The sequence below is a fragment of the Salarias fasciatus genome, chromosome 19 (genome assembly GCF_902148845.1).
Source record: "Salarias fasciatus chromosome 19, fSalaFa1.1, whole genome shotgun sequence".
Taxonomy (NCBI): Eukaryota; Metazoa; Chordata; class Actinopteri; order Blenniiformes; family Blenniidae; genus Salarias; species Salarias fasciatus.
The window spans coordinates 21,010,014-21,033,607 of record NC_043763.1 but is presented as its reverse complement, the minus strand read 5'-3'; the positions used below and the strand labels follow the sequence as shown (position 1 = coordinate 21,033,607).

The following is a 23,594-nucleotide window of genomic DNA, read 5'->3' as shown; positions in this document are numbered from 1 at the left end:
ACATCAGACAGCAGACCGTCACTGAACTGTGGAAACACCTAACATTTTATTGATAATAGCCGTCATGAACGCCACACTAATTTGCTGTCTTCTTTAGGTTGCTGCCCTAAAGAAGTCCACAGTCCAGCCATTTCTGCATTTACAGGCTGTTCTTCCCTGAACTTAAGAGACATGAGCAAGACGCCCAGGAGTAGCTGTGATTGCTATGAGTCACCTGCTTCATGCTGCTGATACACCAGTACAACAACAATCTGACACCATTAGATTCACTCTGCTGACATGAGATGACCATTAGTAAGGATACTGTCCATTCCTAAGCACAGATAAAGAGGACTGACTTTATATACATACATATATATATATATATATATATATATATATATATATATATATATATATATATATATATATATATATATATGGAATGAATTGTTTGAAGAAGAAGAAGAAGAAGAAGAAGAAATTCAAAAACCTCTCGCGAGATTGTACGAGATTTTTTTTCCCGAGATTTTGCTTTAGCAACGTTCCCTGGATACGCGGCGTGCGGAAGAGGCGCGTTCTGCAGCGGTCTGTCAAAATAACAACATGGAGCCCTCACGGGTAAGTTTTGCTGCTTGAACCGATTCCCAGATGTTAAAACAAGCCTTCTAGTGCCCTTCGGTCAGTTTTACGTCGTTTGCATCGAAGATATTCTGGTTAGAGGAGAGTTCTTCGTAGACAGATGTCGAGAGCTAACGAGTTGACTGCTACCCGTTTTGCTAGGTTTGAAGTGAACGCTTCTTGTGACTCCACTTAAAACAATACCGAAAATAAAGGGTTAGAAACACACATAACACACACACACACACACACTCTCTCTCTCAAAATACATCTCTCTGGCAGTGTATTCAGTGATTATAGCGGTGTTAGCCGGGTAAACTCGCTTAAAAGTGAACTTGTTGCATGCTGTTGTGTCTGACAATGAATTCTTGCTTTGAAAACAATCTGGCTTCCCGAGTTCAAACAACTCTGACAATTTAAAAAAATGACCAGGACAGCAACTGTTTTCTCAGCAAACAGATCTGAAAGGTAATATGACGGCCATTGTTAATGCCAGTATTTTTTTTCTTAATCTATAACTATAACTTAATAGGGATTGGTGCACATTGCATCAAGTCTTCATATTTCTTTATTCTTGATAAGTGCGGATTAACTGATACTCATGAGTTGCAACCTTTCCTATCAATATCCTGGCTGTCTCCGTCAGAATGGTTTAAAAAACAACTTAAGACCGATTTTCTTCTAGTCTTTCATAGTATCGTCTTTAATGATGGATGAGCTGTATGGCTCAAAGTTTAAACTAGTTTTGGAGCTACTTACAATTCATCGGATCTTTTCATATGTTCATGCCTCCACCTCTAATATGGTTTATTTAAAACTCTCTCATAACATACAAAACCACCTCATGTGTGCTCATTTCCACCTGTCTCTTTCACTCAATTACCTGAGTGCCATACAACTCTCTTACTAGGTGCATCAATGACACTAACCAATGGATGGCAGGTAATACTTTTCATTTAAACAGACTGAATAATATACTCTGACTGTGTTGTTTTGTATTGATAATGGTTCTTTGCACACTTTCTACTTCACCTTTTAAACATCTTCAAACTTATTAAATCAATAAGCACAATTTAAGCATCCTGGTGATGGAAGTGGTCTTTCACAACTAGGCTGGTTTTATGTCTGTTGGTGGAAAAGGTTTATTGTGCTCTTCACAATGGTCAAAATTGTCCCTCCCTGATTTAGATGATAGGAATGAGTCACTTTTATGTTTTATCTCTTCCGTAGGAGGTGATGGCATCTCCCCAGTTGTCCGCAGATGCTGATGTTAGTCAGTCTGTTGGAGAAACGCCTATAAATCAACTGAGATCCCAAAGGAGTGGCAGTGGCGAACAGGACCAAACGCAGTCCAGACTCAGAACAGACGGCCATGAGTTTGGGCAGCAAGGCGAACGGTGTTCATATCTTGGTAATGGATGCATTTGTATATGCAAACATATCCAGCGTAGTATGTATGTGAAGCACAGTTTTATCTTGTTCTTTTTAATTTCTAAATGATGCTGTAGAATAGTTTGTGAAACTTCAGTTTTATTTATGTTTGATACAGTAGAGCTGAGCATTATGCTAATTTCGGGTAGTAGGCTGATTAGTGGTTTGGACACATTAATCTGTCAATAACATTCTTTTTTTTTGTTCTTTGTACCATCAGCTTTTCAGGACAGTAACCTGTCTCCAGCACTTTCCTTATTGCCTGTAAATTCCAGACCTGAAAACAGTGTGACCGAGTATTCTTTATTCCAACAAACTGACACAGAGTTTGCACCATTAAGGTAAGAAAGACGTTGAAGATTTACATTTTCCTGCTATCACAACTTCTTGCGAAAAACGTGGATTTTATGAATTGAATCAATATTGGGTGGATGATTGTGTTTTTTACTTCTTTAAGGGCATACCCGGATCTTTCCGTGGCGTCTGAGCGATTTCAGACCACTCAAGCGTCTGAGCGTGAGTCCTTGTCCCAGCACCCTCTGGCCCACACGACCATCCTCAGTACAGAAGGCACCAGCAGCTGCTCTCTCTCTCAGTGCAGTTTATCACCTGCAGACCAAGGCGGACGGGTCGAGGAAGTTCAAACCCCAGTGATATCTTCAAAAGATGATCCAGGTAGCCGTGAAGTGAACCCAGAAACTTGTCAAGACGAACAGTTAGAGGCTGCTAAAGATGAGACCTTCTTTCTGAGCAAGGATATTTCTGCACAGCGTCTTCTGGACAGCCTGCAGAAAGATATTGGTTTACGAAGTGGCACCAGTAGTGCAGTTTCCTCTGCCTCTGAGATGTCTCTGAAGAGCAGTACATCTTTTTCAGAAGAATATAAAAGCATTGCAGTTAGCAAACCTCAAACCAGGAAGAGCATGGTCAAAAGACAAGGTCCTTCGGGCGAAGCTTCTTTTCCCCAGCAGCAAACACAACAGCCTGACAGAGTTTCAAACCCTGGACAATCACAAGCTCCGTCATCTGTGGTCTGTAACATCACAATACGCTCTCAGCCTGGCGAGCACAGTGAAGACTTACACAGGGAGCTTCTCTCCGATGTAGAGCGACGCAGAAGCTGTGAAGCTGGATCTCAAATCACAAAGCAGAACTCTTCTAAACAAACTTTTCGGTCTGCTACACCAAATCCCAGTGAATTGACTGAAGACAAGGCAAGTAGGGTTCCAACAAATGTGGGTGGAGCGCCTTATAGCGGGCCATTTTCAGCAGGCGTTGAACGGATCCAGAGAGGGCACAGCCTCTGGTCCTCAGGAAACCAAACTGGAATTGATGGATCCTATCTGGGTTTTCTTCCACAGTCTCAGTCTACCCCAGGGATTTTCAGGGCCCCACCAAAACCCAGTTTCAAGGGTAAAATAGGAACACTTTCATCCATAGAGTCCAGTAAAGATAAGTCATACCAGCTAGTTGTTCCCTCACCTGGACCGAATCACCCAGACACTTCAAGTCATCACCAGAAGAGTTCCAGCTCTGCGGAAGTCCAGTCTCTCCCAAGTCTCAACTACATGCAGAAAGTCGATGCTTGGAAGGCAAACCACAGTCCAACCAAGACGTCTCTGTTTGATAGTCTGGCCCTGCAGGGCTTTTCTGGCGTCTCTCCTAAAAAGAAAGCTTATGATGCAGTGTCTGACAGTCTGAACCGTCTCCTCAGTCAACAGGCAAAGAGTTTACAACAACCTCTCGTTTCAAGTGCACCCAGCCAGAGTGTGCCACAGAGCGCCTCCACGGCGCCGTCTGACGCTTCTCCAAGAAGAGGCGAGGCCGTGGGCAGTGCTCCCAGTGAGAAAGACACTACCTCTGGGTCTGCAGCACCACCCTCAAGCTCCCCATTCGGCAGGTCACAATCCCATTCATCTCTTAACACGGTCGTCATGTCGGCCAACAAAGAGCAGCAGACAGAACAACGGAAGACTCACAGTGAAGGAGACGCTCGTCACGATTCCCGAAGCAACGCCGTTCGACCCTCAGCTCTCACGAGCCCCGTTCACCTCACTGATGTGTTGCTTGATCAAGATTTGACTCTCTCAAGTTCTCAAGATAGTTACAGCGGTCACAAAAAAACAATTTCTGTTGGAGCTTCTTCTGTCGCCAGCCTAGAGATTGATAATTATGCCCCATATTGGACCTTGAAACAATCAACTCCACCACCGCTTCCCAAGCCCCGAGAGCTCAACATTGACGAACGCATTCCGGTAAGTCAAAAACTGAAAATCCTCCATAAATACGAAAGACTAGTTCAGATGAATCCTGGATTTTTTTTGTGTCAATGTTTTGCAGGTCCCTTTTCAGCATGGATCATGCAGTTGGTATGAAAAGCACTGACCCCATGCTGTGCTTTTTTGTTGCAGTCGTATCTCCAGAATCTGGGTATTGACCAGTCCCCCTCGTCCATATTAAACCCATTTGCACTCAGAGGCCCAATCCGAGAGGCTGAATTCTCTCCCACTGAACTGTGTACGCTCAAAGGATCAACAGGAACACCAGCACGGAGCATTCAGGCCTCTGAAGGTACCAACTCAGAAACTGACCTTCAGCATAGAAAATATAAGACGAGCTTTAAAAGTTCAGATTTTGCACGGCTAGAACTATTTAAACTTTTATGTCCGGTTTGAACTGTCGAATAAAATATTAAAATCCTACAGAGGATATAAAAAATGTCAGGATTATGAGTTTCATCCAGAGAATAGAACATGTTAAAATTAATATTCTCTCAAGAATTTTGTGTTTCACCTCTCCCAAATGAAATTAATACAAAGCAGTTTGCTGAATGGGTTAAAATTCTCTCAAGACTCATCGGATGAAGAAAAAAACCCACAGTCCAATATAACACATTACCACTCCCCAAAAAAGAAGTTGGAAGATAAAAGATAAAAATGTATTGATAATGTAGTTACTGTTCAAGTGTCATGTTTTTTAATTTCTGCAAATACTGGATGTGACTGAATGCTATACTCTTGAGGGGCAAAAAAAAATGTGTCAGGATATTTTGTGTGCTTATTTTTCAAAAATCAAAATATTTTCAACATATTTAAAGACTGGGCTTTACACATATACACACATTAAATTACAGGTGTACTTTTTTTTTTCTTTTCTAACAATTTAATGAGCGTCTGCCATTTACCTGTGATGCCTGTTTTTGTTTTCTTAAAGGTGGCAGTCCCCAAAAAACAGAGTTTTCTCAGACCAGCAATCTGTCGGTGGACTCAAGTGTGTCCATCCCATTCAGCATGGACAGCCTTGGTCCAGCTGTGTCTCTCCCAGAGCTGGACAGGCGGATTTCTCCCCCACCAGAGACAGACGCTCTCCACGCGGGCCGCAGCTTTACACCCTGCTCAAAGCCTGGCCAAGATTCTTGCTCGTCTGTCGCGAAACCCAGCCGTCAGGCGCAGAGCAGCCAGAGTCTGCTGGGAGAAAGAGTTGACTCCCCTGTCTCTGCACGTGTCAAGCTGAGCCGTGGGGAAACAAATCTGCTCTTGCAAACAAACCGCAGCACGGACGAAGAAGCAGAGGAGTCTTTTGTCAGCGCCAAGGCTCTCTCGGAGATCCGTAAACTGCTCTCTCACTCAGAGATCACGATGTCCACCCGTTCATCTGCGTCCTCCTCAGATGCTCCTTCATCACACCAGCGTCTTCCAGATGAAGGCTCATCCTTTTTCCTGAAGGATAGACGCAGCAGCAGACCTCAGGACTCGTTCTCCTCCTTCACACCAGCAGACCCCAGGACTCCATCCACACAGGTTCCAGTGACTGCAGCCGACATCGCTCCGTGCAAACCTCCACAGGACCGCCCTGTTAGTGCCGACGCAGGTTCACATCTTGTCCTCTCCAAGTCGGTCAGGCGCACGGAGCCGGAGGGCTGCAGCGCCGCGCCCCCCGACACGGCTCTGCAGCAGCCGCCCGTCATCCGGCCTCCGTCGCCCGTGAGCGCACAGCAGCCCGCCTCTCCCCCCGCAGACCCGGCCGAGGCGGCGGAGGACGAGGAGCCAACGCCGCCGAGTCCTGCTCAGAGCAGCTCCTCCTCACCGGCCCTCGAGGGCCCCGATCAGGACGGGGCGAGCGAAGGGAGCAGCGAGAGCTCGCTGACGGTCCGCGTGTCAAAGCTGCTGCAGAGGGAATCTCCGTCCACCGTGGTGTCCAGTACGCCGAGCAGCACGGACCACGAGGAGGGCAAAACCAGAGGTGAGAGGAGTCATCCTCCAATTAACCTTTTTGTTCTTATTTTTCACTGCTGACAAAATTTGGTAGATTTATTTCTATATAATGGCATACACCTGATCTCGCAGACTGTTGGTCAAACTGATTAGTGAGGAGAGTTCCTCTAATTATCATCTAAACATTTATCGTAATATTAAGGAGCTGCCAGGTTTTGGAGGTGTATTGTCCAACAATAGTTTCTAAATAAATCCTTTAGACCCTGTTATGAGAAGGTTAAAGCTAAAAAGTTGACGTGCTCCTCCAGCTGTTCATTGATGGTGTAAATGTGGCACTGAGTATTTTCAGAGGGACCAAAAGTGTTTTCATAGAGGTTATTAAAAGAAAAGGACTTGATTGAAACATTTGTTGCTGCTGTTGTTTCAGGGAATATAAAACTCTGTTACACCAGCGATCAACTCCATCGTTCTTAAAAGTGTAACATAAATGTTGAAGTTTCATTCATTCAGATGTCTAAACTGTATTTCTGGAACGTCTTCATGAATTTACTCTCTCACGAGTTTCTCACAACTTCTTGCTCAAAAGCTGTTTGAGGTGTTTCATAAATCTCTAATTAAAATGTGTGTTTGATGCTACAGAGTGGATCAAGTCGAAGATCTCAGGGCAGCAGTGTGAGCTTCTGAAGCTGGATAAAGAGGACAGAGAGCGGATTGAAGAAATCAAGAGAGAGCTGCTCCTAAAATACCCGGTAAAGATCACCCTCTTTACAGCAGATATCTGTAATTATCAGAACTTTATTTGTGGATGTTGACTTATATTTAAAGTGTTATGAAATAATGGAAGTCAGTGTATGTTTTTCTCATTTTGACGTTTGCTTCCCCTCTCTGGGCGGCGCAGCTCTCGTGCTTCAGGTAACTGGTGTGTTGCAGGCATGGTGTGTGAACAAATGCAAGGAAAAGTTAATAATTCTGTTTTCAGTGCTGAAAAGTCTGCAGTGATACACGGACATTAAGTTTGTAGTGAGCGGTGTGCAGCCTTTCAGAAACCTTCACACAGTTTGGTTTCTGCCGTCTTTCAGGGCCATTGGAGCACAGATACTGAGAGCACCGCGGCGTCCAGCGATGCCAACACCCAGACAACGCAGCCGCTGCAGGGTCTCGGGACAGACCCGGCTGACTCCACCGCACAGCCGCAAAGCTCCACCCAGCCAGATCTGGAGGCTCAAGTATGTGCGATTGCTGCCAGAGAAGGAGTAATCCTTTCTTCAAAAAAGTCCCGGGCCCTCACGTCCATCACCATCGCCACCTGCAGACGCTCCACATCCCCCTCACCTTCCTCCTCCCCAGCACCTCCCCACAGCCCAGCCCCCGAGCCCCTCCACCTCCTGGAGCTCGCCGCAGGAGCAGACAAACACGATGCAGCCCACAGCCAGTCCGACTCATCTCATTCAGGTGGAACGGACAGAGTGGCGTCGGCTCAGGCAGAAAGCAGAGGGCCGTCAGTGTTTGAAGCAGACGGTAGTTTGAACACCGCTGCTTCTCAGTCAGCACCAGAAGATCAGAGGAGACTTGACGCCGTGAGTGGCCGATATGAGCAGCCCTCCCCTCCAGCACAGAGTTCAGATAGAGAAGATGTCGCCATTCAGCATGACAGAGCTCAATCAGAGCGACAGAATGGAGGAAATCAGGCCGTTGACCCGTCCCCCAGGAAAGGCCACGTCTCGCATGTCCATCTCACTCTGTCCCCCAAAGTTCCCGACCACACCCTCCCCTCCGCTGGCCTCTCCAGTCGCCCCGGTGCCGCCTCAGGGCGTCCACGTAAAGAATTTGTCCCCCTCAGAGAGCGCTCTCCAGCTGCCAGCAGTCCAGACGAAGGCGTTGGTTTGAACAGTCCGCCGGAGTGGAGCGACGGCAGGGAGCCGGGGAGACAGCGAGCGCCCGCCAGAGCCGACACCTCCACCCTCTTTCAACCGGCTGACCCTCAGAGAAAGACGAATGACGTAGCTAAACGCTTCTTCACAGTCCGTCACAGAACTGAAATCTCACCAAGACGCCTTCACACTGAAACCCCAGGTTGGTTTTTCTTTTCTTTTTTTATATATATATAGATAAATAAAGTTTTATAGTTTATTTATTACAAACTACCTCCGTGGGTAATCAGGGGAAGTTCAGAGGAATATCATTCAAATTTGGATCAGCCAGGAATCAAAAACCATTCTGTTTGGCACACTGCAGTCTGCCACATCAGCTGGAGTTCAGCCCAAATACATTTTATCAGTTATGATTAATCTGGGTTGCACGTGGCCTCTGAAGTGAAACCGAGTGAACTGAACCAATCTGGATCGTGGCTTGAAGATGTTCTGTTGAAAGCAGGGGTTTCGTGATTTGTGGGGAACACAGTGGAGACAGTTGTACACAGTCGGAGGTCGAGGTGCCGTCAGTGTTTTATTTTGACAGTGTCAGTAAAGGGGGGTTTTCCTCTTCCTGGTCTCCCAGCGCCCGTTCTGCTGCCGTACAAACCTCACGGCAGCGAGGAGCTCTTCTACGTCCCTCAGACAGAAGCTGACTGCTCGTCTCCTCAGCCCTCTGACACCACCATGGAGAGCTCCCACCCAGGTACTTCGCTCTGAAGTTCAGTATTCGTTCTCTGCTCACTGAATTACTGTGCAAAAGGTCAATGGAAAAAGAGTCTTGTTTTGCATTCTGTCCCCTTTTCTCTCATTTTAACACAAGATAAACTCCAGATCAGTTCTAGTTAAATATTGTGAACGTCTCATCCAGTTCATTTATCTTCTTTAGTTTTTCATGTTTATTCTCTAAGTAGTACAAATGAAATTCTAAGGAGGCATTATTTTTATATTGTAGTAGGATAATAATGTAAATATAAGATTACATGACCATCTAGGCATTGCCGGTGTGATTTCTAGAAAGGTTTCTCATATAAATCCAAACTAATATTGTCAAATTTATTTGAATATCAGATATCTGTCATATTAGATAATAGGATTTTTTAATGTTCAGTGCATTAGAAAGTGAAAAAAATTAGAGGAGCTAAAAGATTGGGAAATTCTCCCCCCCCCCCCCCCCCCCACACACACACACACACACACACACACACACACACACCGCATTCGGGCAGCAGCTGCTCCTTTGTAACCTACACCAGGCAGTGCATTAATTATTCATGTTCAGGGGCAGAGTGGAACAAAGGCAGAGCTGGGGCCTTGTGCAGAATCAGAGGAAGAGTTGGACGCTGAAAGTCTGTTTGTCACTGGCCGGAGACATTCTGCTCATTCGCTCTGGAGTTTTTCATTCTTTATTTATTCATTTGTTTATTTTTTAATCATCTCCTGAATGAAGACAGCTCTGTTATATTCTCAGTAGCTGCTGTAAGGGGTTAACAAGCCACCACTGTATTGTGAGCAGGCTCGGACGACGCCGTTCCTCCCCGCTTCAGCAGCGACGTCCTGGGACGGCCGGACCCGGCGGTGGACCGAGGAGTCGCCATCCGACACGCTGAGGGGATCTACAGCAAGAGGGTCAACACAGCCACTCTTCAAATGCAGCAACCCGAACACAGAGGTGAGCTGAACACACACACACATACACACACCAGCTGTCTGAATTCACAGGACAGAGACACCTTGATCGAAGTGATTGTCCAGGTAGGATGCTGGAAACTGACAAAAAAAATAGCATGGAAACAACCCTCAGTTCAACATGCTCTTTGTTTTGACCAAGAGTTTAACTTTTTATTCATGTTTTATTTAGTTTTCAGTACAAGACAGTTTTACTAAATAGAAAACATCTTTATTCTTACAGATCTTCTGTTCTTTTTGGGGGAAAAAAAGAAAAAATGCCATTAGTTTCAGAAGGAAATGTTTTTTCAGTATCTTACTATGTTTCATTCATTCGTAATGCTCCTTTTCAATCCTTAGGCACTTCTGAAGTGTCAGAGAAGAGCTCACCACCAAGCCAGAGTCCAAAGCCGTCCACTCAGACGTCCGTTTCCTTCACCGCAGTGCCTTTGAGCTCCAGAGAAACCCTGACGAGAGACCAGGGGACGAGTCCCATCATGTTCCTCAGCGGCGAGCCGCTGAGCCAAGGCGGGTTCAAACCCGTTCGTCGGACAGAACGAGAGCGAGAGCTGCCGGTTGATGATCCTGAGCTGGTTCAGCCGACCCCCCAGCAGAGCTCTCCGGACCAGCTGTGGGACCGGTCTTACCGTCAGAGGAGGGTGGAGCAGCCGCACCTGAGCAGCAACGGAGAGTGTTCACTGCTGGAGCGGCTGGAGCGGCTGGAGCACCTGTACCGCCTCATTCACAGCAGGGGGTCCGTTCCTGTTCCCCACAAACAGCAGGAGAAAGGTAGAAGACGAGAGGAGCTGGCACTGAGGAGGAGAGACCAAGGAGAGGACTTTAGAGAGATCAAGAGCAGCGCGCATGGAGATTTAAGAGAAACGGAGCGGAAAATTCCAAGAGGGACAACAGCTGAATCTCCGCTCCATTCCAGTCTTCACGAAGAGGAAAGTTCACAGCCGCCAGACGTCACCAGCCGCTCCTCCTCCGGCCGAACTCAGAGCTCCTCTGAATGTCAGCACGTCTCCGCAGCGGAGCCGGACCAGTCGGACATCCTGTCCACCTCGTCCGGCTCGGTGTCCACCGTGGACACGGCTCGCCTCATCCGGGTGTTCGGAGCCCAGAAAGTCCAGCAGCTGAAAAGGAGCTCCAGCCTCAGGAGGCTGTACAGCGCCATCGACAAGCAGAAAGAAGAGCGAGATCACAGGAGAGAGAGGAGCGGCGTCAGGCCGTCGGTCTCCACCAGGACCAAGGAATCGGTACGTTTACCTTTGGATTACTGTCATGTACCTGGATTCACACATATGTCCAACACTGAGGTGATAGTTGCTGCTGCTCGCTGCCTTTCTGCTTCTAGAAGGGCTTTACTGAATTATGTGTTTTAAAAAAAAAGAGGGTCATCTTTTTTGAAATGTCATGCTGTCATTTTCCTGACCCAAATTAGATCAAACTGGTTTTACGAACAAAGATCCAGACTGATCATTCAATGTGATTAACATACCCTCATTCATTTTTTTTTTTTTTTACCCCAGCTCGCCAGTTCCACTTCATCAACCAGCACTTACAGCGTGGCGTCGCCCCACGGCCCGTCCACGGCGCTGGCTGCAAAGCAAGCTGGTAAACAGGCCAACAAAAGCATCCAAGCAGGTCTGTGAAGCGTCACGACAAACGGCTTTTTTCACTCTGCAGTTTTTTAATGAGTTTCCTGTTGTGACGTGTTGTCAACACATTTCTCATACAGTAACGTCTGTCTTTAATGGAAACAATTCGGGGATTTGGGTTGTTTTTTCCAGGTGACTTTGAGATCGTTCCTAACGGGACTCGCCGGCACACCAGAGATGTTGGAACCACATTTCCTTCGCCCAGCGGAGGAGGAGGAGGAGGAGAACAGAGGGGCTCCTCCAAAGGTCACAATGTCCAGAAGCAGAGAAAGAGCAAGAGGAGCCCCTCAAAGCTGCTTCCTGCAGGTTCGTCAGCACAGAGGGAATCAAACTGTTTTGCTTTATATACGGAGTTTGATTTTCATCTATACTTTGCTTTTTTCCCCAAATATAAAGAATAATTCATAACCAAATATATTCACAGAAGTCTAATTTGTTTGAAGATTTGTGTGAACACTACATTCAGAGGAGATGGTAGGAGTTATTTATACACGATAAGCAGGGCTGTCCTCAATTTTCTTGTTGTTGTTGTTTCAGGTGTTTCGTGGTTCGTCTCCGCCAGCAGTCTGAAGTCAGCAGCCCGGAAGGAGAACCGGCCGGAGGAGGAGACTCTGGCGGGGAGGCCCGGCACCGCGTGGTTCGAGCCGTACGGCCGAGGCCTCCACCCGTGGAGACAGCCGCTCCGACCGAGACACGTGCAGGAGGAGGGGAACAGAGAGCCGGGCTTCACACTTCACACTGCGGAAGGTCCAGATCCAAGAGGCAAAACCGCGTCCTGCGGTCTGCCGCCAGTCTCTCTGCAGGTCAGAGCTTCTCCTCTCAGTTCAGCACTGAGAAAAGGCTTTACAGAGCCGTCCTGCCTGCATTAAATCCCTCCGTCCTCCACCGTCTCTCCTCGCAGGAGGCTCTGGAAATCCGTCGTCCCGACTTCATCTCCCGGTCCAGGCAGAGGGTGGAGTGCCTGGCTCTGAGGGCGGAGCAGAGGAGGCTCCAGGCGGACTTCTACGGAGACGAGCCGTTCAACCCGCTGGGACGGCTGGAGAGGCTGCCGAGGCCCGCAGGTACCAAACATCAGCCGTCAGCCCCTCGCGGCTCAGAGGTCCGGAGGTGAACTGTTCCTGTTTCTCTGAAGGCGGCGCGCTGCTGAGGAGGGCTGTTCCAAGGAAGGAGATGCTCCAGAGGTCCAAACAGTGAGTTTCACTCATTCTGATCTTCAACAATCAGCTGCTAATTATTTCATAATGTGACAAACTGACTTCAGGAACATGTGAGCAGAATAACGGAGTCACTGATCCCGGTTTGTCTCTCAGAATATATGAAAACCTGCCCGAGGTTCGGCGGAGACGAGAGGAGGAGAGACGGAAAGCCAAGTATCATTCGTATCGCCTGAACGCCCAGCTTTACAACTCGGTACGGCGACCAGCAGCTCCTGCTGCTCAGGTGAAAGACGACCTTCGTCTCGGCGTTGGGAATTGAAGTGAGGAATGTTTTGTGTCTTTCAGAGAATCACAAACCACGTGTTGGGCAGACGATCAGCATGGCAGTGAGCCGGCCGCCGCTCCAATGTTCCACTGACAATAATGTGATCAGCGATATGGATTTATTTGTGGTCAGAAACAACAAAACTACCTATTTTAATCAAGAAAGCTTTTTTTTTTACATTTGAGCCACAATGTTTTGTATTTTATAGGTAAACAGTAGCAGCATCACTGACTTTTTAACGCTTCCAGCCGAGTTTTAAATTAAATCTTTTCAAGTGTTTTTCATGTTTAAAATAAACCAGATTTTTGGAGATGTTTTAAGAACGCTTCGTTTCAAAGATTTTCAAAGTCTTTATTTGATCCGTTTGTGCGAGAGCAGGAAGCCACACGAGGAGAAGCGACGACAGATTCAGAACATCAGCTGCTCACAGAAAGCACGAGAAGGTCACAAAGAAATTAGAAATGCCGCCACTATTTTCCCTCTGGAGCTACAGTTACGCCGATGCATCAGCTCACGACACGAACAGAAACTTCACCAGGTAAACAAAATCAATAAATACAATAATTATCATGGATTAATTTAAAAAAAAAATAACCTGTTAAAACTCAGCCATGGCAAATGTGAAGAGAAACAAAGATTCTTTGGCAAAGATGTAGTTTTGCTTTAAAGGTTTGGTTAAAAAAAAAAACAAAAAAAAGGCAGGTGACTGATTTTTACCACAAAGCTCTCTGCAGGTTTAAGGCTCGGACAAAGTCTACAGGGATTCCAGCAGCGCACAGTTTACAGTCCGTGGACGTCTGGAGTCTGGTTAACGTGCCATTTATGCCAAGCATGTTAAAGTACGCAGGAACAACTCACACCAGGACAGCAATAAATATGAAATAATTAAAACCGTAGAGTCCAACCTCAGTCTGCAGCTTTACTGTCCAGTCACTAAAGTAAAGGGAGCACTGTGGAGTTTGTGGTTTGTTATTGAGATTACGTGATATGATTTGATGGATGTGATGTAAACGCTGCAGGATCTGGATCAGACTCCACCGGTCCCTGAACGCTTCGTCAGTTCATCCCTATCCTACCGAGGTGAAACCAGCGTCTCAAACAATGAAATCAAAATGACAGCAGTATTAAAATTCTCAGTTCTTTTGTTAACTTGGCGGCTGCAATGTGCAAAAAACTAAATCTTCGCAGAAATCAAGTTAAATCAAGATGTGCGTGTTTGTTCTCCTCTGGCTTCTTCTATCACCGCAGGTCGATCTGGTAAATGTGCAAAAAGTCTCCTTTTTTCCAGTAAAAAGCCAGATCTCTTCACCCTTCTTCGCCTTTGAGATGGTTAGTGTGTAAAAAAAAAAATTCAAACAAACCCCGGAGCGAAGCCTCACCGGCTCCTCGTGGTTCTTCACATCCTGCTGGGCTTCAGCAGCAACACCGACAGTTCAGCAGAGAAACGTGAAGCGGCGTCCACAGTCAGCAGCGAGCGGCCTCCACGCCGGGACCGCGGCAGGGTCTGGGCGGCATGCAGCAGTGCAGGCGGACATACCTCATTCAACATCCGCTCTGGAATTTACAGTCTGCGGGACAGCCGGTAAACACACCACTCTGACAACGATGCAACTCGTTTTACAAAACTCAGAGACGGTGAGTTAATATCTGACTTACAGAAGCAGCAAATCCTCACATTTAAAGGTGCAGTATGCATTTATGCATTTAGTTTTTTAAATGTTTGCTAAAGCTCTGTTTAGTGCTGTGGGTATTAATAACCAGCTAACCTCAGTCTGGTGGGTTCAGCATCCAGTCAGTCATCAGATATAAATATATATATATAAAAAAAAAAAAACCTACATTAAAAAAAATCCCGACTGAAGACAAACTACTACAGCAGCTGCGGTTACATGACCAGAAATAATCTGATCCAACACTGTTGTGATTTTGTGCCACTTTCTAAACTACTCCGGGATTGATCCACTGAATGAATCAGATGACGAATAACCCTTCAGTGTTTATGTAAACAGGACAATCTGATCTCATGATCACAGAGAATCAGATTGTCCAGAATGTCCCAGCTGAAGAATGAAAGAAGCGTCGCACTGGTTCATACTGCACCTTTAAAAACTGAATGGAAACGATCGCCCGTCTAAAACTGACTGTCAGTGTAAAATCCAGAGATGTGGAGGTGTGACGGGACGTGAAGTCCTGCTGGAGACGAGCCGACGGCAGCAGGCGGCGGTGGTGTGTTTTACGTTGGTGCGGCAGGCAGGATCAGGATCAGGGGTGCAGGCGGGTGCCGACTCAGGTCCGCAGCAGACTGTGAACTCTCTGCAGCTGACACTGCGACAGGACGAGGCGGTGGACCTGCTCCTGGCCGCGGGGACACGGCACCATGAGGCGGCCCACCAGCACCGTGTCGCCCTGCTTCTCCTCCTTGGCCTGAACACACAGAGACTCCGTTCTCAGTCACGTCTGACCTCGTCTCACGGCAGCTCCCACGCCCGAGGGCGGCGACGCCGCTTACCTTCACGAACGAGGTGGAGGGGAAGGTGGCGAAGTCCGAGGCGACTCGAGCTCCCGGCTGCTGGTTCACCACGTGCTCGGCGACCTCGCCCTGAGCGGAGGGAGAGAGACGTGACGGGTGAGCCTCAGGGGGCTGAATCAGCCGTTCTCCACGCTTTCAGCGGCGCGGTCGTACCTTCAGCCGGTCCAGAGTGTCGCTCAGGGACTGGAGCCGCGCCGTCTGTTCCAGCAGCTGAGCACTAGGTGTCACTGCAGGACAAACACCAACCAATCAGCTCAGCTTTAACCTCAGTCATCGCTTCTCTCTGAGGTTACGGACCTGGGGATTTCCCGGTGATGTCCACCACCTTGACGTTGGCGCTCATCTGCAGCAGCGTCTCCAGCAGCTGGTCGGTCTTGCGGTACAGAGCGCTGGAGAGCACCTCGGGCCGTCCGCCGTCTCTGGACGGCAGCTTGGTGACGTGGAGCGGCGGCAGCGATGCCAGCTGGGCGCGCATCTTCTCCGCCTGCGAGGAGCGATAAATCACGGCTCACGCTGCTCAGAACTGTTCCTCTCCAGCTGGAAACAGACGTCCGGAGTTGTTCGTTTTCGTACCTTCAGTCTGTTGTTGTCGTTCTTCAGCTGTTTGATGCACAGTCTCTGAGCTTCGATCTGCTGAGTCAGCAGCGGAGAGTCGATCACCTGGACGCCCGAACCCGAGCCCACGCCGGGCATCATGGTGGCTGCAGGCCGGAGCAGAAACACGTTAGAAACACAGCCAGACCAGAGTCGAAGCTGCACTTTCAACTTCAGTCCCAAAAAAGAGAAAAAAAGAAGTGAATACATGCATTTCAAACATCTCCTGCTTGCCTCTCTAAAAACTGAGGTTTTCAACACATCAATAGAATTCTAATATTTTCAGACACGGTATTTGTGATTTTTGTTGTCATGCTTCATAGTTTCAATATATATCATTTTCACAGTTTGATTTTAATAAAGATTACATTTAACTTTAAGGTGCACTTTTCGTTCACTCATTCATCAAACTTGTAGAAACCAGATAAAATTAAATCAAATCATAACATCAATCTGAGCATGGTGTAAATTAAAACTGGAGTATTTTATCACCGTCGTGCTGTGAAGAAACTGAAAAATGAAGCGGTGGGTTAAAGAAAAGTGATGCATGACGAGAAGGTGCATGATGGAAAACATGCAGATTCGATAAATGCAGCCTTATAGTTGGATTTCTGCAGGTTCTTTAGAGTTTGAAGAGAAGAATAAATGGCAATATGTATGAATTAATAATCAAAAACCAGAGTTGAGGATAAAGACATTTTGCTTTCTGCACTTTCCAGCAGAATATAAAAATGATTTGAGACAATATGACTGATTTCATAACAATTAACCTCAAATAAGTCTCTTATTTCCAGTTATTGCTATTGTAACACTTAAACTGAGTTCGAAGCAGCCGTGCTAGGTGCAGAGGAAAAGAAATTGTTAATATTTAACGACCTGCAGACATCTGGATGAAACATGTTACGTACTGAGATGCTGTCAAAGCATGCAGTTTAAAAAAAAAAATCGCAGGAGACGTCAGTTCAAACAGGAAATACCTTTTTGCTCCTCTGCAGGATGAGTTGGTAGATTAGGAAGGGTTGAAAGAGGGAAAGACGTCAGCAAAGACAGTTTTTTTTAAAAGCTGCTCGGTGTTGATTTTTAGTTTGGTGAAGCGTCAAGTTTTCGGGTTAAATTCCAGCAGCTTTGTTAAAGCTGTGTTAAAGCTGTCGTGCGGCCTGCAGGATCGGCTCACCTCCGGCCGCTCCGGTGACGATGGAGGCGATTCCCGACGTGCCGGAGCCTCTCAGGCCGTCCATGGTCATCTTGGACTGGCTGTTGATCCTCTGCTTCAGCTCCGCCTTCTCCGCCTCCAGCTGGTCGATGTCGGCCTGCAGGGCGTCCATGGTCTCCTCGAACTCCCTGCGGAGAGCGGCGAGGCGTCAAACCGTGCAGGTCCGATGGGAGGCAAGTAAAGTGTGCAGCGGGCCTCACTTCTCCTTCTTCTTCAGCTGAGTCTGAGCCTCGTCCAGCCGGGTCTGGATCTTCTCCACCCGCTCGTCGGCGTCCCGGGACGAACTGTCCAGCTTCTTCTCCAGCAGGCTCAGGCGGACGTTGGCCTCGCTCAGCTCTTCTCCCTGAAGACACACAGATTGGAGAGAACTGATGAAATCCTCTTTTCCATGAATCATAAATTGAGGCGTCAGGTTTATCCACAGTTCATCTCATTTCCTACCTTGATCTTCAGCGACTTCTTCAGCTCCTTGATGACCGTCTCTCTGTCCTCCAGCTTCAGGCCCAGACCTTCTGCGTCTGTGATCTCCGCTCTGAGAGCCGCCGCCCGCACGTCCACAGGCGGGGGATTCTGGGAGGAGCGCCCATGACAATTAGAGTCTGAGTAAAATGAAAACTGCAGCGGCTGCTCTGTCACTCACACTCAGACACGTTTACCTTGCTTTGAGGCTTCTCTGAGTCGTACTCTCCTTCCTGCATGGCGGTCGCCATCTTGTTCATGGTTGCTATGACGATGCTGCAGGACTGCCGCAGACACTCGTACGGATTGGCGCCCTGCGATCCATAGATCTGGAAATGACAGTGAGATGTGCGTCAGTTCAGGATTCAGCTGACAGAGCATCAAACTTGAAAGTCCAAACAGCAGAAACAACAAATATGACAAAAACAATTCTGAATTGATCATTTACAGCATAAAACATCCTGAAATTTGCAACAACATGTTGAAATGTGAAAGTTCTTCAGGTCTCTTGCTTGGCGGAGGGTTAACAGAGAGAATTCCTGGTTTTTACCTGCTCCCCGGCCTTGAAGGCCACGTCCTCCAGTTTGACCGCCGACAGCCCCTCCTGTTCTCCGAGGGGCGACATCATCTGAGCGCCGGCCGCCGCCACCTCCTGCAGCACCGCCACCACCCAGGTGAGGTGCTTCCTGCAGTCTGACAGCGTGTCCGACACCTGCCGCAAACACCAGAGGGTGAGAGGATGAGAGGGTGAGCCTCCTCCTCTGCTTGAATCACTCCGATCAGACGCGGCGGGGGACGTTTGCGGTCACCTGTTGTCCGAAGCTGAGCGCCGCCGGGATGCCCGGCGCGTCGGTCCCCGGCATCCTGCGGCGGATCTTCTTGCAGAACTGCCTGATGTCGCTGCAGGACGTCTCCAGGTCCTTCAGCAGGACGGCCAGGTCGGCCTTCTCCTGGCCGGCGTGCAGGAACGCCCGCAGACGCCCCACCTCCACCGCCATGCAGTCCAAGGCACTCTGGGTAAACTGGTGAAGAGGAAGCACGGAGACGTCAACTATTACGTCTTCTTTATCTCGTTTCACATTTCCTTTCCATTGAATTGAAGCGATTCTCCTCACTCTGATGTGGTCGGCCAGCTGCATGGTGCAGTCCTCGTCCTGATCCGCCAGGTGGATGCTGTACAGGTGCTGAACGAGGACAGACATCGTCAGACACACAGCGACCGGAGGACGTCTTCTCCGGTTCACTGACGCTGTGTGTGTCTGTCACCTGATAATATTTGATGGCCTTGGTGAGCGGCTCCACGTTGACCGTCTCGTCCAGCTGGTCTTTGTGCAGCAGGTCGATGAGGAAGTCGAGAGAACGCTCGTGGACGCTCATCTCCGGGTACAGAGAGCCGATCTTCTTATAGACCTCCACGCCGCACTGAGCCAGAGCCCTGACACACACACACACACACACACGCATTAGGACTAACTAGTGATAATCAGGTTGTGTATGTCTTCGTACAGTACAGCCGTCAGTCTCTCCCGATGTTCACGCTGAAGGTGGGAACGTACTGCTCGTATTTGTGAAGCGTGGCCTGCAGCAGACTCAGCGAGTAGACGAGGCCGCCGGCGAAGCTCAGCTGCTCCCCGACGGCTCCCTTCAGCCCGGCTCGCTCCACGCACGTTTCGTTCAGGTCGAATTTCTCCTGCGCCTGTTTGCTGATCAGCTCGGCCTTCGGGTAAACGCAGACGGAGGGGTGAATCCTGGGACGTCGACCCGCTGCGGGGGAGGGGGGGATGTGTGGCGGTTACCTTGCAGATGAGTCTGGGGATGAGCAGCAGCACCAGGATGCAGTCGTGGTCGCCGCCGTGGCGGAGGAAGGACTCGGGCATGAAGGCGGTCAGAAGAGAAACGTGTCTGTTGGCCTGACCCACCTCCATCTTCCTCAGCTCCATCTCAATAGCCTGAACACAAAACCACTGACTTTCAGAAACAAAGCTTAAAGAAAAATGTTTCTTGTGTTGACAGAGATGAGCTGCGATGTTGTTATTGAGGCCGAGAAGCCGGCGTGCTTCTCACCTTGGCGTAGGCCTTCGTCTCCGCAAACTTGATCTTGAAGTCAAACATCTCGGCCGGCGCCTGCTGCTGCAGCTCTGCCGAGGCTTCCTGCTGGCTGGTCAGATCTCTGTTCACCTCCTGCAGCGAGCGCAAAACAGCCATCAGACCCCGTCAGGAGACAGGAGCCTGTGACGGCGCCTTCCCCGGGTGTCTGTACCTGCAGGTGAGCCGTGAGCTCGCGGTACTTCTTGATGGTCTGCTGGTAGTCGGCCACAGTTTCCTGAGCGGCCTCCACCCGTTTCTCGGACTCTCGGACTCTGGCTGCGCCCAGATCCAGCATCTCTCTCAGCTCCAGCTCCGTCTCTCTGGCGTTCTCCTGCAGCTCGTCGTTCATCTCATTGATGGCTTCCTGCAGGACGGAAACAACGATCAATCAGACGGTCACACGCTGGAAATGATCGCAGTAACTAGTTACTAACATTGTACTTCCATAAATAATAGCATTTCAAAACAGTATATGTCTCTTTCACAGCTGATACTCAGTCTTTTTTTCTCATTTATGTGAATGAAACTGTTGAGAAAATTACTGCTGCCACATTTTAGCAGATTTTCTGACTTGGCAGATTAATTCTGAATACTTGCAGCCAGCAACACTTCATTCATATATTTGTGTTCATCACTCATCAGCAGTGTTTGAAGGAAACTTGATGCTTAAAAAAAAAAAAAAAAAATCCCAGGAGGAACACGGAGAACACTAGGGGGCGCTACATGCATTATAATGACCCCAGCAGCCATACAGATAATGAGGTGAGTCAGCAATCTGTGGCACTTTCATTTTCTATAAATACTCTGAGGACGGCAGGTCTGGACTCACCAGGTCGGTGACCGTCTCCCTCAGCTCCCGGACCTTCTCCTCCAGGTCCAGGTTCCTCTCTGTCAGAGTCTCCACCATCTCCTCCGCCCCCAGCGCCGCGTCCACCTGGAGCACGCAGCACATCGCACACGGTGAGGCGGCCGCGGACGGAGGAGGCGCGATCCTAACGGCCGGAGTCTGACCTGCTCCTTCAGCTCGTCGATGGTCTTCTCCGCCACCGTCATCTCCTCCTGCTGCTTCTCCTTCTGGCTCCTCAGGGAGTCCAACTCCACGTTCTTCTTCTCCATCTGCTTCTGCAACTTCACGTGTTCCTGCTTCTCCGAGGCCGACAGGTCTCGCATCCTGACGCAGAGCAGAGATAAACCGTCAGGGTGATGAGCCCAAGTGCTTCTTTCAGCTGAACCTGAGATTATTGTTAAATTAAGATCATGTCTTTCACAAAATGATTAAAGAACAAGTCTGCAGGAGTAAATAGGAGTGAGTGAGACCATCTGTTCCTCTGTGACCGGCCTTCAGTTCATACGGTGGAAGGGTGATCTCTGTTTCAGACGTACCTGACCAGAGCCTCCTTCAGCCTGCTGTTCTGCTCCTCCAGCTGCTTCACATGGTAACTGGAAGCGGCGCCGTCCGAACCTGGGAGAAGCCCAGAAAACCTTAAGTTTTGTCTCAAGGAACACCGATTCCACAGAATTATTCAAAATTCAACGACCCTGTTCTTCTGGCCAAGCTCCAGTCAAACCGAGCGTCGTTTACAGCATGATTAACGTGAAGAAAATCCAAATAACTGGGTTTAGACGTGACTGATTGTAGAAAACGAATCGTTTTCCATAAATGAAATACAAAATCAAAGTTGAAATATAATTTTGAGGATTAGATACTATTCAAACGTATTTTTAGAGTGCAAACCGGCGCCGAAACTTCAACACGGTTAAGGTACACTCCCCACCTTTCTCCTCGATCTCGTGCTTGAGGATCTCCAGGTCCATGGTGAGCTCGTCCACTTTCTCCTTGAGGGAATCCACCTCCAGCTGCAGGGACTCGGCTCGCTCCTCGGCCATCTCCTTATCCAGCGTCGCCATCTCAATGGCGTCCGCCGTGTCGGACATCTCCTCCATGTAGCGCTCCTTCGCCTCCAAAGCCTCTTTGGCTTCCTGCACACCGACACCAGTCCTCTGGTTAACACTGATTCCACTTATTCAAAAGTATTTAAAGGCAGTAATATTTGTGTTTTTATAAACATGTATATCAACTCTCTGCCAGTGTTAAAACTCTGCTTCATAAAAAACTGTAAAAATGCAACTTATTTGATTGACATGCTAGAAATAGTAAGAAAGTAATAGTAAGAAAAGTAAGAAATAGATGATGAGTTTCTATTTTCAGTGAGGAGTGAAGTGGCTCTGCAGTGCTCCTCACCCTCTTGGCCTCTTTCAGTTGCTTCTGCAGCTCGGCCTGCTGCTCCTGCATCTTGGTCTTCCACTCCTGCAGCTGCTCCAGCTGGATCTTGTGCTTCTCCAGCTCCTTCAGTTTGGCTTTGTCCTCCGTCCGTTTCATCTTCAGAGTCTCCAGCTTCTCCTCCAGGTCCTTCACCTGAGCTCGCAGCGCCTCCTCCTCCTGCAGGGCGACAGTCACTGACTTCAGAGAAGCGCTGAAACAGCCAGAGGTTTAAAAAAGTGAAAGTCTTTCATGGTTTCACTTTTGCAGTGTGATCAGATTTAAAGCTTTTCTCTCTCTGCTGAAAGCACTTTCACCTTTTTATGTGCAGGGAAAAGATTAAATTCAAGCCGCCATGCTGGTGATTCACCCGTGAAGAAGCGAAGACACGCAGGCTTTGTCATGCTTTCTATAAACTGCTGCCTCGAATTACTGGCAGCTCGCTTGTTTATGCACAGGATTTCAGACTAGTGCCGCTTCTCACAACAAAAGGCCTCTGCATCCTTTCACATGCTCGTTTTCCACCGTAATGGGAAACTAATGGGATACCTAGACGACACGGATACAAAGACATGAGGAGAATTTAATGCTCTACCCACATAGGAACAGACCCATATTGCACACATCTGTGGGGATATTATGTTAGTCTGGCAAAAACTGGATTCTAAAAGTTAACATAACCATGTTCGCTTGACTGAAACCAGAGATTATGGGCTTCAGTTTCCGACATGGACATTTATTATTCCTAATCTCTGCTGTAAAATCAAGTCTTCCAGCAGTTCTGCCCTGAAGCGAGTGAGCCTGCATGCATAAATTTACACCAAATGTGTAAAGACGGAGCGCGCCTCACGCTCCAATTAAAGGAGTCACACCTCCGACAGCTTGTTAGGAAGTTAGTGAGACAAAAACAACACGTCGATATTGAGCGCAGACAAAGTCACGTCACGTGGCTGCACCTGTGTTTCCATAGCGACATCCACCTGAGGGGGTAAAATAGCCATGAGGCCCGTGGACAGTGATGATCCCTGATTCTTAAAAACAAATTAAAGCTCAAATACCACACAGCTGAAAGGTTCAGCCTTCACTCATGACTGAAGACCGAGAGTTCACAAATAGTGATGGACACCGACTGGCTTTTTACTAATATCAACATAACTGCATTCAAGAGCTAATCACGTCATTTATTGCATGCAAATGTGCATAAATGCACAGAAACTGTCATTTTTTAAAAGTATTTAAAGCATCAACATAGGATGTTTCATCCAAACAAAACACTTCTATATATTTTTACATTCAGTCAGTAGATAATCACTTTATGAAGATGATACTGTACATTATATGATCAACTAAAGTATTAAATACAATCAAACATTGTAATAATGATAAAAAATTAGGTTTGATGATTTCTGAACAGAAAAAAATAAATTATTCTGTTGCAAATTAATCGGCTTTTTCAAGAAAATTACTCCGTAATCACCTTGAAA

The 23,594-nt window shown here is 47.9% G+C and overlaps 2 protein-coding genes across 16 annotated transcripts in view; one reads left to right on the top strand and one right to left on the bottom strand.

Annotated features, from left to right (window-relative positions):
• Positions 1–531: 531 nt before the first annotated feature.
• Positions 532–13,557, top strand: alms1 (ALMS1 centrosome and basal body associated protein). 2 transcript variants are annotated; one of them, XR_003933529.1, is made up of 19 exons: positions 532–600; positions 1,831–2,011; positions 2,252–2,372; positions 2,489–4,286; positions 4,443–4,602; positions 5,245–6,273; positions 6,885–6,994; positions 7,325–8,318; positions 8,742–8,861; positions 9,672–9,827; positions 10,184–11,082; positions 11,356–11,470; positions 11,617–11,790; positions 12,022–12,287; positions 12,386–12,545; positions 12,617–12,674; positions 12,795–12,894; positions 12,987–13,093; positions 13,345–13,557. XR_003933529.1 is itself a non-coding variant. In XM_030116353.1 (18 exons), exons 1-18 carry the CDS (start codon positions 586–588, stop codon positions 13,029–13,031), a joined length of 6,501 nt encoding a protein of 2,166 aa, XP_029972213.1. In that variant the 5' UTR covers positions 532–585; the 3' UTR covers positions 13,032–13,557. The 2 variants fall into 2 exon arrangements, 1 of the variants encoding a protein (XP_029972213.1); XM_030116353.1 differs by having other exon boundaries at positions 12,987–13,557.
• The window catches only part of dctn1b (dynactin 1b), a 27,336-nt gene continuing 17,047 nt past the window's right edge, over positions 13,306–23,594 (bottom strand). For 12 of the 14 annotated variants that reach the window (XM_030116354.1, XM_030116355.1, XM_030116357.1 and 9 more), the window contains 23 exons: positions 22,093–22,290; positions 21,626–21,830; positions 21,234–21,312; positions 20,862–21,021; positions 20,680–20,784; positions 20,023–20,214; positions 19,827–19,943; positions 19,559–19,711; positions 19,319–19,479; positions 19,029–19,197; positions 18,878–18,946; positions 18,572–18,784; positions 18,313–18,474; positions 17,960–18,091; positions 17,745–17,873; positions 17,504–17,646; positions 17,265–17,431; positions 17,068–17,079; positions 16,070–16,197; positions 15,794–15,980; positions 15,650–15,723; positions 15,476–15,565; positions 13,306–15,390 (listed from right to left, as the gene is read on the bottom strand). In XM_030116354.1, the coding sequence (XP_029972214.1) occupies positions 15,253–15,390; positions 15,476–15,565; positions 15,650–15,723; positions 15,794–15,980; positions 16,070–16,197; positions 17,068–17,079; positions 17,265–17,431; positions 17,504–17,646; positions 17,745–17,873; positions 17,960–18,091; positions 18,313–18,474; positions 18,572–18,784; positions 18,878–18,946; positions 19,029–19,197; positions 19,319–19,479; positions 19,559–19,711; positions 19,827–19,943; positions 20,023–20,214; positions 20,680–20,784; positions 20,862–21,021; positions 21,234–21,312; positions 21,626–21,830; positions 22,093–22,290 (3,183 nt within the window). In that variant the 3' untranslated portion in view covers positions 13,306–15,252. The remainder of the gene's footprint in view (positions 15,391–15,475; positions 15,566–15,649; positions 15,724–15,793; positions 15,981–16,069; positions 16,198–17,067; positions 17,080–17,264; positions 17,432–17,503; positions 17,647–17,744; positions 17,874–17,959; positions 18,092–18,312; positions 18,475–18,571; positions 18,785–18,877; positions 18,947–19,028; positions 19,198–19,318; positions 19,480–19,558; positions 19,712–19,826; positions 19,944–20,022; positions 20,215–20,679; positions 20,785–20,861; positions 21,022–21,233; positions 21,313–21,625; positions 21,831–22,092; positions 22,291–23,594) is intronic. The other 2 variants (XM_030116356.1, XM_030116368.1) reach the window with 1 other exon arrangement.